The 17,932-nt window shown below is 39.5% G+C and overlaps 1 protein-coding gene across 1 annotated transcript; it reads left to right on the forward strand.

The window, feature by feature from the left end:
* The first annotated feature begins 2,190 nt into the window (after positions 1-2,190).
* Positions 2,191-2,934, forward strand: LOC149261346 (uncharacterized). The gene is made up of 2 exons (XM_089368568.1): positions 2,191-2,589; positions 2,641-2,934. The coding sequence occupies exons 1-2, from the start codon at positions 2,191-2,193 to the stop codon at positions 2,932-2,934; spliced, it is 693 nt and encodes a 230-aa protein (XP_089224694.1).
* Positions 2,935-17,932: the final 14,998 nt, after the last annotated feature.

The following is a 17,932-nucleotide window of genomic DNA, read 5'->3' on the forward strand; positions in this document are numbered from 1 at the left end:
GATGAGCTACCTGATAAATTGCCTCCCAAAAGGAGCATCAGCCATCACATTGATTTTATACCAGGAGCAAGCTTGCCGAACAAGGCAGCGTACAGGATGAGTCCAAAAGACAATGAAGAAGTACGCAGACAAGTGCAGGAGTTGTTGGATAAGGGACTGATCAGAGAAAGTCTGAGCCCCTGTGCAGTACCTACAGTCCTTGCACCCAAGAAAGGTGGAGAATGGCGAATGTGCACAGATTCGCGAGCTATAAACAAAATTACCATTCGATACAGGTTTCCCTTCCCTAGAATGGATGACATGATGGATTGTCTTAGTGGGGCAGCTTACTTTACCAAAATAGATCTGAAGAGTGGGTACCATCAGATCAGAATAAGAGAGGGAGACGAATGGAAGACAACCTTCAAGACCAACGAAGGACTGTACGAATGGCTGGTCATGCCATTTGGGTTGAGTAACGCTCCGAGTACTTTTATGAGACTAATGAACGAAATGCTAAAGGAATTTATTGGAAAATTCGTGATAGTCTATCTGGACGATATTTTAATTTTCAGTAGGACGAAAAGAGAGCACCTTTAGCATATTCGAAGGGTATTCGAGAAGCTGCAGCAGAACAAACTGCTGATAAATTTGAAGAAATGCACTTTCTTGCAAAAGGAGTTAATTTATCTGGGATTTGTAGTTGCAGAGAATGAGTTAAACATGGACCCGGAAAAGATTGCAGCGATCCTAAGTTGGCCGTCACCTAAGAATTTATTTGAGGTACATAGATTTCACGATTTAACAAGTTTTTATCGAAAGTTCATTAAGAATTTTAGTGAAATCTGCGCACCAATGCTAGAGACCATCAAAAAGGCCAGCCAACCTTTTTGTTGGACTAAGGCGGCAGAAAACAGTTTCCAACTTCTGAAGCGGAAAATAACGGAGAGGCCGATCTTGAGACTGCCCGATTTGAGCAAACCTTTTTAGGTTCGTTGTGATGCAAGCGGGACAGCTATTGGCGCTGTGCTCAGTCAAGAAGACAGAACAGTGGCGTTTTTTAGTGAGAAACTAAATGAGAGTCGGCAGAAGTATTCGTCATATGACAAAGAATTCTATGCAGTGGTTCAAGCTTTGAAGCACTGGAGGCACTACTTACTAGGCAATGAGTTCGTCTTGTTCTCTGATAATTCAACGTTACAATATATAACACAGCAGCACAAAATGAACCATAAACATGCCAAGTGGGTGGAGTACTTGCAGAGTTTTACTTTTGTGTTGAAGCACATAAGTGGGCAAGCCAACAAAGTGGCGGATGCTTTAAGCAGAAGAGCCCTGCTCTTACAAGAAAGTGGCATACAGGTGATGGGATTTGAGTACTTGAAGGATTTGTACCAGATGGACGCGGATTTCAAAGAAGCTTTTGAAGCATGCCAGAATCCCGTATTAAGGAACACAAGCCCATGGCTAGATTTCAGTCTACAGGAAGGATTATTGTTTCGAGGAGGACAGCTATGTGTTCCAGACTGTTCGATGAGGGAAAACTTAGTAAGAGAGAAACACAGTGGCGGATTAGCGGGACATTTTGGCATCGATAAAACATTGGAACAGCTCGGGCATTTTTATTATTGGCCAAAAATGAGCCGGGACGTACAGAGATATGTAACCAGGTGTAAAATCTGCCAACTGGCGAAAGGACACAGCCAGAACACTGGGCTGTACACACCCCTACCTGTTCCAAGCAGGCCGTGGGATTCGGTCAGCATTGACTTTGTCGTAGGATTTCCTAGAACGCAGCGGGGATATGATTTAGTGATGGTGGTGGTGGATAGGTTCTCGAAAATGGCTCATTTCATTCCTTGCCGGAAGACTAGCGACGCCACAAACGTGGCACATCTTTTTTTTACAGAAGTAGTTCGATTACATGGCTTACCTAGAACTATAGTTTCAGACAGGGATGTGAAGTTCACAGGACATTTTTGGCGCACCCTGTGGAAAAAATTGGGCACACAATTAAATTTCAGTTCTGCGTATCACCCGCAGACTGATGGACAAACAGAGGTGGTGAACAGGAGTTTGGGCAATTTGTTACGAAGTTTGACAGGAGAAAACTCGCGATTATGGGATCGAGCTCTTGCCCAAGTAGAATTCGCTTATAACGATTCGCCCAATCGGAGCACCAGTTTTAGCCCATTTCAAATCTTGTATGGTATGCATCCGCGAGGAGTACATGAACTACGGGATTTGGGACAACTAGAAAGGAGAAGTGCAGACGGAGAAGATTTTGCCGAAGCAATGAGCGAACTGCATGAAAAGGTCAAACTGAGATTACAGGACAGCACGCAGAAATACAAGCAACATGCAGACATTAAGCGGCGAGAGGTACATTTTGAGATTGGAGACGAAGTCCTTGCGCATCTGCGCTGGGAACGGTTTCCTAAGGGTACGTATAACAAGCTGAAATTCAAGAAAATCGGTCTATCCAAAATTCTGCGGAAATTTTCAGCGAATGCATATGAAATTCAGTTGCCACCTGATATAGGAATATCACCTATATTCAACGTGGCAGACCTGTTCCCATATCATGCCCAGTCGGAAGATGATAGAATGGTACAGCCACATCGGGACACCTAGTTCGAGAGCAGTCTTTGGAAGAAATAGTTGCCTTCGGTCCGGACCCATGAAATCGAAGGAATCCTCAGCACGCAAGTAGCCAAGAAGACACGCAGGAAGGAGTATCTGCGTTACCTCGTCAAGTGGAAGGACCGTCCAATGGAGGACAACTCCTGGCTCGACGAGACACAGATTCGGAAGGTTGGCTACTCGGTGGAGGAGCTCATGGAACAGAGCCATGAGATCTATCTTTTACCCCGGCAGCCTGATGCAGGAGCATCTGGTCAACAGGGTGAAGACCGAGAGAGGGCGAACACAGTTTCTGAAGAAGATTGGGAATGATAAATAGTTCAGTGAACGGACAGCAAGCCTGTCAAGTTCCTATGATTTTTTGTTTTATTTCTTTCATGGTCAGCTACAATATTAATTTCTGTTATTTTAAATTTCTGTTCATTTTATTTAGAAAATTGTAACAGGTCTTAGTTAGATACGTTAAGAGTAGATTAGTGTCAATAGGTGATGTAAACAACGTACCCCTATGGTAGGAAGGCAAACAAAGTAGACAAATTGATAGTCAAGAAAATCATGCCTGCAATAATTGCAAAATAAGCTGTAATAGAATAACTACCAGCAGTTACCAAACTGCCCAGAAAATATTGTATAAAAAGACAAGCGAGATAACCCAGAGGGGTTCAGAGGCGGAGCATTTGCAAGAGAACAATCAATATACATTTATTTTCCTTCATCTTATTAAGTGCACAAACAAACATACTGTTTCAAATATATATGTCCTCAGTAACAAAATTCCACATGTACAAAGCTGTATAATCAATTCATTTCAGTTAAATATAATAACAGTGTTTTACAGTATCCAAGAACCTGCTAACGGGCCGAGTCAAAAGTGAACACAAGGCGGAAAGAACCAACAAACAAAGAAGTACAGGCTAGACCACTACAGCAACCGGGTAAGCCACCAGAACTAACTGCAAACGAGTCTATATAGCATTTATATTACATTGTATTTTCTATATCAAAATTACAGACACTGTACACCGAGGGTTCACCGAACCAAGTTGCGAACAAGCCACAAAACCCTTCCATGTTACGGTTAAGGGTTTGGGTAGACCCAAAGAAAAGAAACAAAGTCCAGACTCGACAGATAAACCACCAGTTCACACAACAAACGACCGCAAACGTCGGGAAAATTTTAAGGATGGAAAATTTTCTTGAAGTTTAAAACATTGGCGAATCTCACTAATCCCTAATATGCAAATTATAAATGTTTATTGATATATTTGTAAAATTATTCAAATTTGTAATTATTTTATATATAGTCTCTATATAATGTTGGCGATTTTTAAGGTAAAATAATTTTATATTCTAAAATTTGGGCGAATCGTCTTTTATAAAATTAGAAATTGGCGAATCTTTTTTGTGGAAAAATCATGGAAAATTAGCCCACTGGGCGAACATTAGCCCCTAAAATTTTCCATGGCAAACGAAACCAGGACCAACAGCCATTACAAAGAGCAAAACGAGAGCAGAGCTACCCGGGTGGAATCGACAGAAGTCCTTGCGAGGATACGGGAGCCGGCTACACCTGCAAACGAAGCCGAAGAAGGAGGGTCAGGGTTTCTACCCAGCCAAAACCCTTGCACAAGAAATCGAGATTAAATGCTGTAAATACCAAAACCCTTGCACGAGAAATCGAAACCATTAAGCTGCAAATATAAAAACCCTGAGTATGGAGTAGATGGAGAGCCATACCTGACTGTGTGCCGGAGTAGAAAACCAACCGAATTCGAAACGGAGACCCTGTCCACAGAGGGGCTGCGGAACGTTAGTTCCAGCACAACCAGGGTAAGAGAAATGATAGCATGAAACCATATCTTACCTTGTCTACAGAGCGAGCGCCGGAGAAGAACCAAACCGGAAGACCATCGACCTTTGCATCCGTCGACTGAGCGGACCAGCCATCACACATTACAGACATTCACCACAAATTTGCTAAGAAGGCTAGAACCGACAGTATGCATAAAAGCAAACCAGGAATGTTCTCACAGTCATAAAAACGAACTGAATGCATGGTGAAGTCACAGTAACTTACCAATAAAACCTGGAGCCGAACATACAGACTCACATAGTAATTACCAGACGCAACTGAGTAACATTCTTTCACCACCTAACCGGCGGAAAATTCAGCAGAGTTTCACCACAGACAGGGACAACCAAAGGCGGAGTCAAACACCATACAGGGACCGCAGAGACCCCGGCGGAATTTCAACAGAGTTTCACCACAGACAGGGACAACTCACAGGCGGAGCCAAAACCAAACAGAGACCGCAGAGACCAAGCGACGAAGGAAGAATGACGGTGGAGGCGCGAACCGGGCAACAAAAAGTGCATTAGGGTTTGCCAAATTCGAGGAGGGCAGGTGTCACACGGAGGAGCCATCCCAGGTACAGCGGGTTGATTGCTAATTAAAACAAAAATCAATTTACAATTACCAAATATCCGAGCCAGTTTCATAGTGCGATCCACGTAAGTTGAGAAAGGGCGGGACCACGTGGGCTGGCCCCATCAGTCCACCATTTTATTTTTTAAAGATTGCAGTTCTTACTCTTGGAGGATATGAGAGGTTTTACAACATACATGCCAGTGAAGAACCATTTGAGGGTTCTATCTAATTTTTCAAAGACCAGTTACTCAACGTTCGAGGATTTGTCTAGCCATTACCTCTGTGTTAATTTTCCTCAGCCTTTACTCTTCTATTTTTTATGCTAGCAGTTTAAAATTATTATATGTTCCATCATTCTTCTCTGTATTTGTTGAAATTTATTTCTCACTCTTATGGCTTCTCCTTTTGGGTTCTGGAGAAATAAGGGACCAATTTCTTTAGGATATTCAACATACCATTATAGGTAAAACTCTTTTACAGCTTTTGAGTTTTTGTAGTGATCTCTTTGGGGATCTTATGATCTTTACAGCTTTTGATTTTGTTATGATTTTTTCGGAAATCCTATGACTGTCAATTTTAATCTATATGTATTAATATGTCAACAAAGTGTCTATCCCTTGCCATATTTTATGATCTTTATATTGTGAAGATTTTTCTTTCTGAAAAAAAACTCTTTTACATTTGCAATTTACATATTTTCCACTGTCTTCCTGAGACAAACAATTCCCTTTTTGATTTATAAAATTTCAAACTCAAACCCTTCTGAGTTTTTCTTCGGAAAAATTTCCAGCGTAGTTGTAATGGCTTTGCTTAGCGCTTGGCCAAACAAAGTTAATCTCTTAATTTACTGAATTATTGGGTTTCCAGGGTTTCGAGAACTGACCCTGTGATTTTTGTTTTCTAGGTTTTTTATCTTAACCCTCGTAGATATTTAGTGTGAATGGCCTCTTTAGTGTTAGTTATTGTATATATTTTTACTGTATTTCCTTTAAACTAGAAACAAACTTAATACTTTTGGAACGATATCCTTTACAGAGGTTTTCCATGGCTTCTCTGTGGATCTTTTAATACTGGGTATACTTTGATTTGAATAATCTTCAACACACAGTAAAAGTGCTATCCTATTTATTACTTTTCCCATTCTTTTTATTAATCGTTTTCCCTTTGTTCTTGGAAGAAAACTTTATTTTCGTGCCGCTCCTATTCATTTCCTTGTTGGCACATAAGGAGTGCAAGGATTGACCTTTGGAACTCTCAATACACAGGTTGGACCTACGCACTGGCCAAGCTCTTCTTTATTATTGATTCTACCCGCATTTGGAAATGGGTATTATGTGGTTTTGGGCCACATTACCCAATTCTAGAATAACTTATGTATCGTTAATCTTAAGATGAATGAGGGACCTTCGTGTCCTTAATTCTCTTTTACTTCTTATGTTGAGTAGGAAGTGGCCACTGGCACTTGTAACTGAACTTTTGAACAAACGCTATTTTCTTTAATAAAAGTTATTTATTTATTATATAAAATCTCTTTTGGACACATTTTCCTTGTGCATGTTTACCATAATTCCATTATCCGGTCATAGACATGTATGAAGGAATTTTATTGTATTTATTTTAATGACATATGTATTTCAAATCTGATGACTTATATCAATGCACTTCATGTGTAGTCTATTAGTTTATTAGTTTATGTATGAAGTGCAAATGCACTCTTATTCCCTTTATGGGTATTTCCTTCATTCGTCAGCATTAAGGCGTGAGAGTAAAATCGTATATTATATCTCTTTAAAATTTAGTGACCGTGGCTAATCCCAACTGGCCAAGGATTTAAATCCTTTTTTTAATTGTATTTAGTAATACAAATTGGGGGTTACCATAACCACCCTAGAAAATTTTAATCAAGGTATTCATTTTTTTCCGTCTACTTAAGTTATATTCCAAACCATTAGATTGATTATATACACCATAGCTAGGCCATTATTATGCGTCTTAGATTTATTTGGTAAATGATACATATTTTTCCATATTGAACAACTCTAAAAATTAATCACAACTCATTTCTTGATATTTATTCTTGCTTCAACGACGCTTCACCTCTATTGACATACTTACTGATGTATTGGAAAAATATAGGGAAAAGTCCTCTAAACATTATGCATGTAATTTTTAAGAATTGCTGATACATATATTTTATTTTCCATGTTTTCTTACTAAATTTTATTGAATAGTTGTTTGACTTAGACATAGTAATACTTTTTTATACTCACTATGTTTATGTGATCTTCCATGCATAGTTCCATATTTTTTTTTATATTTTCATACTAACTACTACTTTTCCAATATTAATTTATTTAATTGTAACTACAGACGAACACATTACTACATATGAACACATTAGATCATCAAACTCTAGTTAAATTTTTGAACCTTTCTGACGCAGGAGCATCTAGCTAAGGGCACCATGACCAGGTGTTGGTCTCCATGAAGGTGGAAAGTTTATCAGTGTTTTGGTTCCTTTATCTTTAATTATTCAAAACAGAATGTAGGGACTTGTTTTTTTTTTTTAATTTCATGATTAGTTAGGGAACAATATAGTTAGTTAGGGTCACTGTCACAATTGTTTGTCTTTTAGTGAATAATGGTATTTTAACTATTTCTTTCATTTTAGAAAAGAAAAAGACAATCATGTCAAAATGTAAAAATCTTGCAGTGCAAGAAAAACTGAATGAACTAACAATTATGTAACTAATAGAATAAACAACTGAAAAGTAACTATGCATAGTTCAGATAACTGTGGACAAACAAGTACAAATACAAAATTGTAAATCATTCTGAGGGTTTAGCATACGAGTATAGTAATAGAAGACAGAGAAATTTTCTTTCATTTTTGAATCCATCCATCTGTAAGAGTCTTGTAACATTTATCTATATTTTTCTTCCCTAATCATTAAATAAACTAGAATAGCAGATATGGTGCATGCGTATACTTTCGTTTGTTTTCTCTCCTAAAGAACAGAACATAGATAACAAGAATTGCATGTGAGTTTCCATCACGAAGGTTTGCAATCAGCAAATAAAGCCCACGGTTGGAAGAGTCAAGTGAATTACAAACAATCCGAGCAAAAATGAGAACCTGAACGCTAAGTAATCAAACCCAGATAGAGGTAACAAGTATAAACTCAATCCATGATAATTTTCTTTTCATTCCAACGAAAAAGGCATACATTTGTTTACATATGACAGTCCAAGGTTAACCCACTAGATAGAGTGAAAAGAAAACAAAACCAACGAACCAGCAAAACCCTAGACGAGGGTTTTGGGATGGCCACCCTTCAATACAAATTTATAGTTACAAAAGAGTGAAATATAAACAAGGGTTGTATCAAGTTAACCCAGGTCGCATAGCGATGATAGAGGGGCATAAACGAACAAGTATTGGGAACTCAGTCCAACAAAAACCGATAGACCCTAATCTTAGACACGAGTTGATGACAGTGGCAGAGCCTACCGGGTAAGAGTTGAGGCACTCACACCAACTACATCCAGGAGCAAACCCCCGACCTGCAAGACTAAAACAGGGAAATCCTGTCAGGCCAACTATAAGCAGAGGAAAACAGATGAAGGGTAATGAACTTTATACACAGTGAGAAAAGAATTTACCTGGAGGTTTATCCGCGCAGAAAGAATGCAAGCCAATGAGCCACAATCCATGGTGACAACCTGAGACCGAGGAGCAATCATTGTTAGAACTAGAAAAGGACGAGGAAAAGAATAAAACATGGATAGAAAGCTTACTTGAAGAGACATTGTGAGCAGAAGGAGGCCACCATGACTGCAACCTGAAGCATGTGAAGCCATTAACCAAATTTAGCAGACAAAACCACAATAAAATGAGAGAACAGTAGAACAAATACCAATCGAGAGACCAAACAGGACAAATATAGTGGTCATTTTCTTACAAGAACGAGCAAACCGTCACTCTGTGCCAAAGAGCCAAGCAAACAAGTCACCAAAATGAGCAATAGAACCACTGCAACAAGTAACACAACTCATAGTCAGTGCAGGTAGAGCCTGTGGCTGATTTCCGTCCATATACAGCACAGAAAACCACTTCCAGACCAAACCATCAGCGTAGCAGAATTGCAAGTGTAAAAACAAAAAATGACATGGTAACCAAGGTTTTGGCATAGAGCAAAGAGCGAGAAACGATAATCGAGGTGTGTACTGCAAACTCTACTGTAATAAATTCTAACATAAATGACAACCAACATAAATCCAGAACCATCTCACCATTAACCTCTAATCACCGGAGTTAGAGCCTAATCATTGTTTAATTATATGTGTGTGGATTAAGCAATCACATTATTGTTAATTCTCACCGCATGGAAAATTGTGGGCTAGTCCCATCATAGTGGTATCAGAGCAGGATTTAGAATTGGCTTGAGAAATGGAGGTAGGAAGATGAGTACATGGAAGAGGTGCTCGGAGAACAATAGATAAAGGATTGAGAGAGGAGATCGGGATCCTTACTACCCATCTAGAGGCAGTTGAAGTAGGAAGGAGAAAGGATCCAAAGGTAGGAGATGACAACGGAGAGGAAGCCATAGTGACAACAAATGGATTGGATGAAGAAGGACTGGAAATGAGATAGTTGAGGTTGGTTCTATTGGCGAGAAACAAGCCTAAACCAGTAATCCCAAATTATGATGGCAACCTGTCCACAGAAGTTCTGTTGGACTGGATTAGTGAATTGGACAAGTATTTTGAGTTTGAAGAGGTTAGTGAAGACCGGAGGGTCAAGTTCGCTATGACAAACTTGAAGGGACATGCAGCCCTGTGCTGGGACATTGTCCAAACAGAGAGAAGGAGATTGAACAAATTGCCAATCAAGAAATGGTCAAGGATGGTGACCAAGTTGAAAGGCAAATTTCTGCCTAAGGATTACCAGAATGCACTACATCAGCAAGTGTAGAATCTGAAGCAGAAAGGGATGACAGTAAGGGAGTACACTGAAGAACTCTACCATGTAAATTTAAGAGCAGGTTATACGGAGGACACCCCGGAGAAAACAACCAGGTATGTGAATGGTTTAAGGTTAGAAATATTAGATGAAATCAGCATTCATTGCCCAAAAAACATTGAAGAAGCATATCAGAGTGCTATGAAAGCAGAGGAGAAGATCGCCAAAAAAAAATGCTAGGAGAGGACGGGGAACCAGTAGAGGAAGAGGACAGTCTTATGGCAGAGGGCGAACCGCTAGAAGTAATGAAGAAGGTAGCGGTTCCAAAGCTTCCGGAACAACAGAAAAAGGTGACAGCACGAGAGGTGGTAGGTCATATCAGTGAGGCAGGGGAAATGGCCAAGGCAGAGGAGCTAGTTATCAATGTTACAGGTGCCACAAATGGGGTCACAAATATTTTGAGTGTCCTGAGGCGGAACAAGCTGGACAGAGGGGTGCATATGTTGCACAACCAGAAGAAGAAAAGGCACCTCCCCAAGAAGCAAAAAATGTGCCGGAAACATGGGAAGCCTTAGTTTTGAACAAGGTGTTGCTGAAACTAGCCAAAGAAACAACTAAACAAACTGAGCCAAAAGCTTTGTTTTGAATAGATTGTAAGTCACACGGTAAGTGTTGTAAGCTGATTATCGATAGTGGGTGTACAGACAACCTGGTAGCCACGGAGATGGTGGAAAATTTTGGGTTGAAGCTGTTGAAGCACCCCACTCCTTACAAGGTATCATGGCTACAAAAAGGTCATCAATTGTTCGTAGATGAGCAATGCAAAGTGGAGTTTCATATCGGCAGATACAAGGATAAAGTCATTTATGACATAATGTCGATGGACGTATGTCACATACTACTAGGCAGGCCATGGTAGTATGATAGGAAGGTGGTACATGACGGGAAGACAAACTGTTATAAGTTTGTCAAAGATGGGATCAAGCACACGCTTGTGCCCATCAAGGAGGAAGAGACAGCGGAAACAAGTGAGACGAGAGTGTTGTTAATGGGCGGAAAGCAGTTTTTGAAACAGATTGAAGACAGTGAAGTGAGCTATGCTGTTGTAAGAAGAGAAAAGATGGTGTTGCTACACACAGAGGTGTCAGATTTACCCATAGAAATTCAGCAGATGTTGCAAGAGTTTAGCGATATAGTGGTGGATGGCTTGCCAGATAAACTACCCCCTAAAATAAGTATAAGTCATCATGTTGACTTTATACCTGAAGCAGGTTTGCTGAATAAGGCAGCATATCAGATGAGCCCCAAAGACAATTAGGAGATTAGAAAACAGGTGTAGGAATTGCTATATAAAGGGCTGGTAAGGGAAAGTTTGAGCCCTTGTGCAGTTCCAACAGTTCTCGCTCCCAAGAAAGGAGGAGAATGGCAAATGTGCACAGATTCGAGGGCCATCAACAAGATCACCATCCGGTACAGATTTCCACTGCCATGGATGGACGACATGACACATTGCCTAAGTGGGGCAACATATTTTTCCAAGATTAATTTAAAGAGTGGGTATCCGCATATTCGAATCCAAGAAGGGGATGAGTGGAAGACAACCTTCAAGACTAATGAGGGACTGTATGAATGGCTAGTAATTCCATTCGAACTGAGCAATGAACCTAGTAACTTTATGCGATTAGCGAATGAAATGCTGAAAGAATACATTGGGAAGTTTCTAATAGTGTACCTGGACAACATATTAATTTTCAGCAAGACGAGGGAGGAACACTTTCGACATGTTCGAAAAGTGTTGGAAAAATTGCAGCAGAATAAGCTGTTAATAAATCTGAAAAAATGTACTTTTCTGAAAAAAGAATTGGTTTATTTGGGCTTTGTAATTGCAGAAAACGAGTTGAAGATGGAACTAGAAAAGATTGCAGCAATAGTCAACTAGCTATCCCCGAAAAGTCTGTTTGAGGTACAAAGTTTTCATGGACTGGCGAGTTTTTACCGAAAATTTATAAGAAATTTCAGTGAAATCTGTGCACCTATGTTGGACACTATCAAGAAGGCAAGTCAGCCTTTTCGTTGGACCGAGGCAGCAGAGAGGAGTTTTCAGCTATTGAAAAAGAAGATCACAGAGAGACCAATCCTGAGATTGCCAAATTTTAAAAAGATTTTTCAGGTTCGCTGTGATGCAAGTGGTACAACTATTGGAGTTGTACTTAGCCAAGAAGATAAACCTGTTGCGTTTTGCAGCGAGAAGTTGAATGAAAGCAGGCATAAGTATTCATCTTACGACAAGGAATTGTATGCTATCGTCCAAGCGCTGAAGCACTAGAGACATTATTTATTGGGAAATGAATTCGTTTTGTTATCAGATAATTCTGCACTGTAGTATGTGATGCACTAGCACAAGATGAATCACAAACATGCTAAGTGGGTTGAATATTTGCAGAGTTTCACCTTTGTGTTGAAACACATCAGCGGGTAGGCCAACGAGGTGGCAGATGCGTTGAGCAAAAGAGCCCTACTCTTGCAGGAGAGTACTATACAAGTGATGGTCTTTAAGAACTTGAAAGCTTTGTATCAGACTGACACGGATTTTAAGGAGGCCTACGAAGCATGTCAGAATCCTTTGGTGAGAGACAATATTCCATGGTTGGACTATAATTTGCATTCCTGACTGCTCAATGAGAGAGAATATCATTTGGGAGAAGCACAGTGGAGGTCTAGCCAAACATTTCGACATAGACAAGACATTGGAGCAGCTCAGTCATTTTTATTATTGGCCAAAAATGCGAAGGGATGTGCAGAGATTTGTGAACAGATGTAAAGTGTGTTAGTTGACAAAAGGACACAGTCAAAATATGGGACTTTACACACCATTGTCTATTCCAAGTAGACCATGGGACTCAATCAGCTTGGACTTCGTCTTGGGCCTACCAAGGACAAAGTGGGGTTATGATTCGATGATGGTATTAGTGGACTGGTTTTCGAAGATGGTGCATTTCATCCCTTGCAAAAAGGCCAACAATGCCAATCACATGGCCCACTTGTTCTTTGCAGAGATCGTTAGGCTACACAGTCTACCTAAGTCCATTCTCTCTGATAGGAACGTGAAGTTTACAGGGCACTTTTGGTGCACCCTATGGAAGAAGATGGACATGCAGGTAAGTTTTAGCTATGCTTATCACCCGCAGACCGACGGGTAAACAGAGGTGGTAAACAGAAGTCTGGGGAATTTTCTATGGAGTTTGATTGGTGAAAATTCGCAGATGTGGGATCGAGTACTTGCCCAGGTAGAGTTCGCCTACAACGACTCGCCCAATCACAGCACGGGTTTCTGTCCTTTTTAGATCTTGTATGGCATGCATCCTTGCGAGTGCATGAGTTGCAAGATCTAGGACAGAAGGAAAGACGAAGTGCTGATGGGGAAGATTTCTCTAACGCGATGAAAGATTTGCATGAGTAGGTGAAAGTCAAGTTGCAGAACAGTAGTCAAAAATATAAATGGCAAGTAGATTTGAAACGGAGAGAAGTGTAGTTTAATGTGGGGGATGAAGTCCTTGTGCATTTGCGCAAGGAGCACTTCCCTAAAGGTGCATATAACAAACTGAAATACAAGAAGATAGGTCCCTGCAAAGTCCTCAAGAAATTTTCAGCGAATGACTACGAAATATAACTGCCACTAACAATAGGCATTTCGCCCATTTTTAATGTGGCAGACCTGTTTCCATACGCTACTGATCTAGAAGAAGATAGTGTAGCATGGACTACATGGGACACCCAAGATGGAGGTAAGACTTGGATGAGACAAATGACTTACGTTTAGCCTCCCGAGATCGAGGGGATCCTCAACACTCAGGTGGCTAAGCGAACTTGGCGGAAAGAATATCTGCAATATCTGGTCAAGTGGAAGAACCATCCTATTGAGGACAGTTCGTGGCTTGATGCTAGGTAGATAGAGAAGGTAGGTTATTTGGTCGAGAATCTCATGGACCAGAGTCATGATTTATTTTACCACGCTAGCCTGATGCAGGATCATCCAGCTAAGGGCACCATGACCGGGTTTTGGTCTCCACCAAGGTGGAAAGTTTATCAGTGTTTTGGTTTCTTTATGTTTAATTATTCAAAACAGAATGTAGGGACTTGTTGTTTTTTTTTTAATTTCATGATTAGTTAGGGAACAGTACAGTTAGTTAGGGTCACTGTCACAATTGTCTATCTTTTAGTGAATAATTTTCTTCTAACTGTTTCTTTCATTTTAGAAAAGAAAAAGACAATCATGTAAAAATGTAAAAATCTTGCAGTGCAAGAAGAACTGAATGAACTAACAGTTATGTAACTAATAGAATAAACAATTGAAAAGTAACTACGCACAGTTCAGATAACTGTGGACAAACAAGTACAAATACAAAATTGTAAATCATTCTGAGGGTTCAGCATACGAGTATAGTAATAGAAGACAGAAATTTTCTTTCATTTTCGAATCTATCCATCTATAACAGTCTTGTAACATTTATCTATATTTTTCTTCCCTAATCATTAAATAAACCAGAATAGCAGATATGGTGCATGCATATACTTTCATCTGTTTTCTCTCCTAAAGAACAGAACGTAGACAACAAGAATTGCATGAGAGTTTCCATCACGAAGGTTGGAAATCAGCAAATAAAGCCCATGGCCAGAAGAGTCAAGTGCATTACAAACAGTCCGAGCAAGAATGAGAACTTGAACGCTAAGTAATCAAACCCAGACAGAGGTAACAAGTATAAACTCAATCCATCGTAATTTTCTTTTCATTCCAATGAAAAAGGCATACATTTGTTTACATATGACAGTCCAGGGTTAACCCACCAGACAGAGTGAAAAAAAAACAAAACCAATGAACCAACAAAACCCTGGATGAGGGTTTTGGGATGGTCGCCCTTCAATACAAATTTACAGTTACAAAAGAGCGAAATATAAACAAGGGTTGTATCAAGTTAACCCAGGTCGCATAGCGACGACAGAGGGGCATAAATGAACAAGTATTGGGAACTCAGTCCAACAAAAACCGATAGACCCTAATCTTAGACATGAGTTGATGACAGTGGCAGAGCCTACCGGGTAAGAGCCGAGGCACTCACACCAACTATGTCCAGGAGCAAACCCCCGACCTACAAGACCAAAATAGGGAAATCCTATCAGGCCAACTGTATGCAGAGGAAATCAAACGAAGGGTAATAAACTTTATACACTGTGAGAAAAGCATTTACCTGGAGGTTTATCTGCACGGAAAGAATGCAAGCCAATGAGCCACAGTCCATGGTGACAACCTGAGACCGAGGAGCAATCATTGTTAGAACTGGAAAAAGATGAGGAAAAAAATAAAACATGGATAGAAAGCTTACCTGAAGAGACATTGTGAGCAGAAGGAGGCCACCGTGACTGCAACCTAAAGCATGCGAATCCATTAACCAAATTTAGTAGACAGAAGCACAATAAAACAAGAGAACAATAGAACAAATACCAGTTGAGAGATTGAACAAGACAAATACAATGGCCATTTTCTTACAAGAATGAGCAAACCGTCACTCTATGCCAAAGAGCCGAGCAAACAAGTCACCATAATGAGCGACATAACCACACTAGCAAGTAGCACAGCCTGTAGCTGACACAGGTAAAGCCTGTGGCTCATTTATGTCCATATACAGCATAAAAAAGCCCTTCCAGACCAAACCCTCAGTGCATCAGAATTGCAAGTGTAAAAACGAAAAATGACATGGTAACCAAGGTTTTGGCATAGAGCAAAGAGCGGGAAACAATAACCGAGGTGCATACTGCCAGCTCTACAGTAATAAATTCTAACATAAATGCCAACCAACATAAATCCAGAACCATCTCACGATTAACCTCTAATCACCGGAGTTAGAGCCTAATCATTGTTTAATTATATGTTTGTGGATTAAGCAATCACATTATTGTTAATTCTCAGCGTGTGGAAAATTGTGGGCTGGTCCCATCACTTTCTGCATACTTAGGACTCCACAAAATATATCACTCTATTTAATATAGAATCACTCTTTATTTGGTTTTGAAATTCTCCACATGTGATATACATAGGTGTGTGTATGTCTATTCTTTTTGCATCTAAATTCCTTCTAGTTTTAATTATATATCACACATACATATTCTTTATGCATCCCATACACACGCAGTGAGTTGTGAACTATCTCTAGCATCTACAACTATGTTTATGCATATATATTTACGAGCACATCCATTGCATTGACATATCAAAACACTATCAAGTCATGATTAAGTATAAAAATGCATATATCTTCTTTATATTTTTAACCAAACACATATATAGATTTAAAACACATGCAAACATAATATAGTAGGAAGTAACACAACCTTTACATATAATCAATATCACAATTAAAATTATCTCACCAAAATAGCTTGTTGGGAAACCTATAAGACAAATCACATTCCTTCCAACCAAGGACTTGCCACCAAAAATTACTCTGGAGCTCACACTTCGTTCCTGCATGAATAACAACCTCTTTTGTATTTCTTAGTGGTATTTTTATAATTTCTGCCCTACTAGTTTACCTTAGGAAACTTTTTCTTTTAGGGTCTACATCACTTTTATTACCTAAGATTTTCTTTTCCTTTATTTAAGAAAGAATATATTCCTTTTCCTTTAAAGAACACCTTTCCTCCCATTGTGCTCTTCTCTTGCTTTTCACCCAACTTAGAATTTAATATTTAATTAGCATAGTCTTTCTCTCCCACTATGCCATTTCGGAATTAACTATTTTCTCCTCGGATTTTTAGTAGAAGAATTAGGAAGGTTCACCATATGGACTTGACCAATTTTTTTTTTTTTTGAATAGCAAGATGTATTTATTACTCATGTGCACTTTCCCATAGTCTCTCAAAAGAAAAACATTTATTCATAATATAAGCTTTAATTACATAATAGGTTAATTCAAATCCCCATCTCCATAACCATTAAGTTCAAGCAATAATCACAATAGTCTAAAAATAGTAATGTATTTTAAAATAAAATCATAGGGGTATCAAACAAAGCCTAAAAGGCTCCACTGCATCCCATGCCCTCTCTTGCAGGCTTGGCATTTGAAAATTTTCATTGTTGCATATGCAATTGCACCTGGACTCCTAAAGGTCCAAGCACATTATCATAAATAATTTCAAAAAGTTCCCACCTTGTACAATGCATGAGGCTCTACCACATCATTATCCTATGTCATACTGATGTCATCCATGCCACATGATGGTCCTAGATGGTGCCACATGCCACCTATATTTGTCTCACTTGGCCACCTAAAATACCAAATCAAAATGCCATGTGTCCTCCCCCTAGACTATCTATGTCACCTATTGAGATCATGTTGTCATAAGGCTAATGTGACTAGTTATGTCATCATGTCACCATGGATGCCACCTCATCAATGTCATACAATCGAAATAAACCATTTGTACCTATGCCATGTCACCATATGGAAGAAGGGAGCATGAGATCTCATATTTTTTTGCATTTTCCTATGTTAATTTTTTTTTCAGCGTTTATACGTGTCTTCACCCTCGAACAACTTATTAGGCCCCAAAACTTAGAGTGGCCTAAACTATTTTTAACTAGGGTGGGATCTAAATTTGTTAAGTAGCTAATTCAAAATTTAACCATATCTCGAGTCCGTCACCTCACTGTGCCCTTGTTGACCTGCAAAACCTATGAGAATTACTTAACTCACGATCCGGCATGGGACATAAGTGTTCATGATAGTTAAAATTAATAATTCCATCGCTTGAAATTGTCAACCACAAGTCTTCCCACTGACACAGCCTCCATGAACCATTCTTGATTTTGGGCGTGAATGACAAGTATGTCTAGAAATTGTTGGGAAAAGGTATGTCTCACA

Source organism: Pinus tabuliformis, chromosome 6, assembly GCF_031772625.1.
Source record: "Pinus tabuliformis cultivar Carrire ecotype Pingquan chromosome 6, CPIR1, whole genome shotgun sequence".
In the NCBI taxonomy this organism is placed as follows: Eukaryota; Viridiplantae; Streptophyta; class Pinopsida; order Pinales; family Pinaceae; genus Pinus; species Pinus tabuliformis.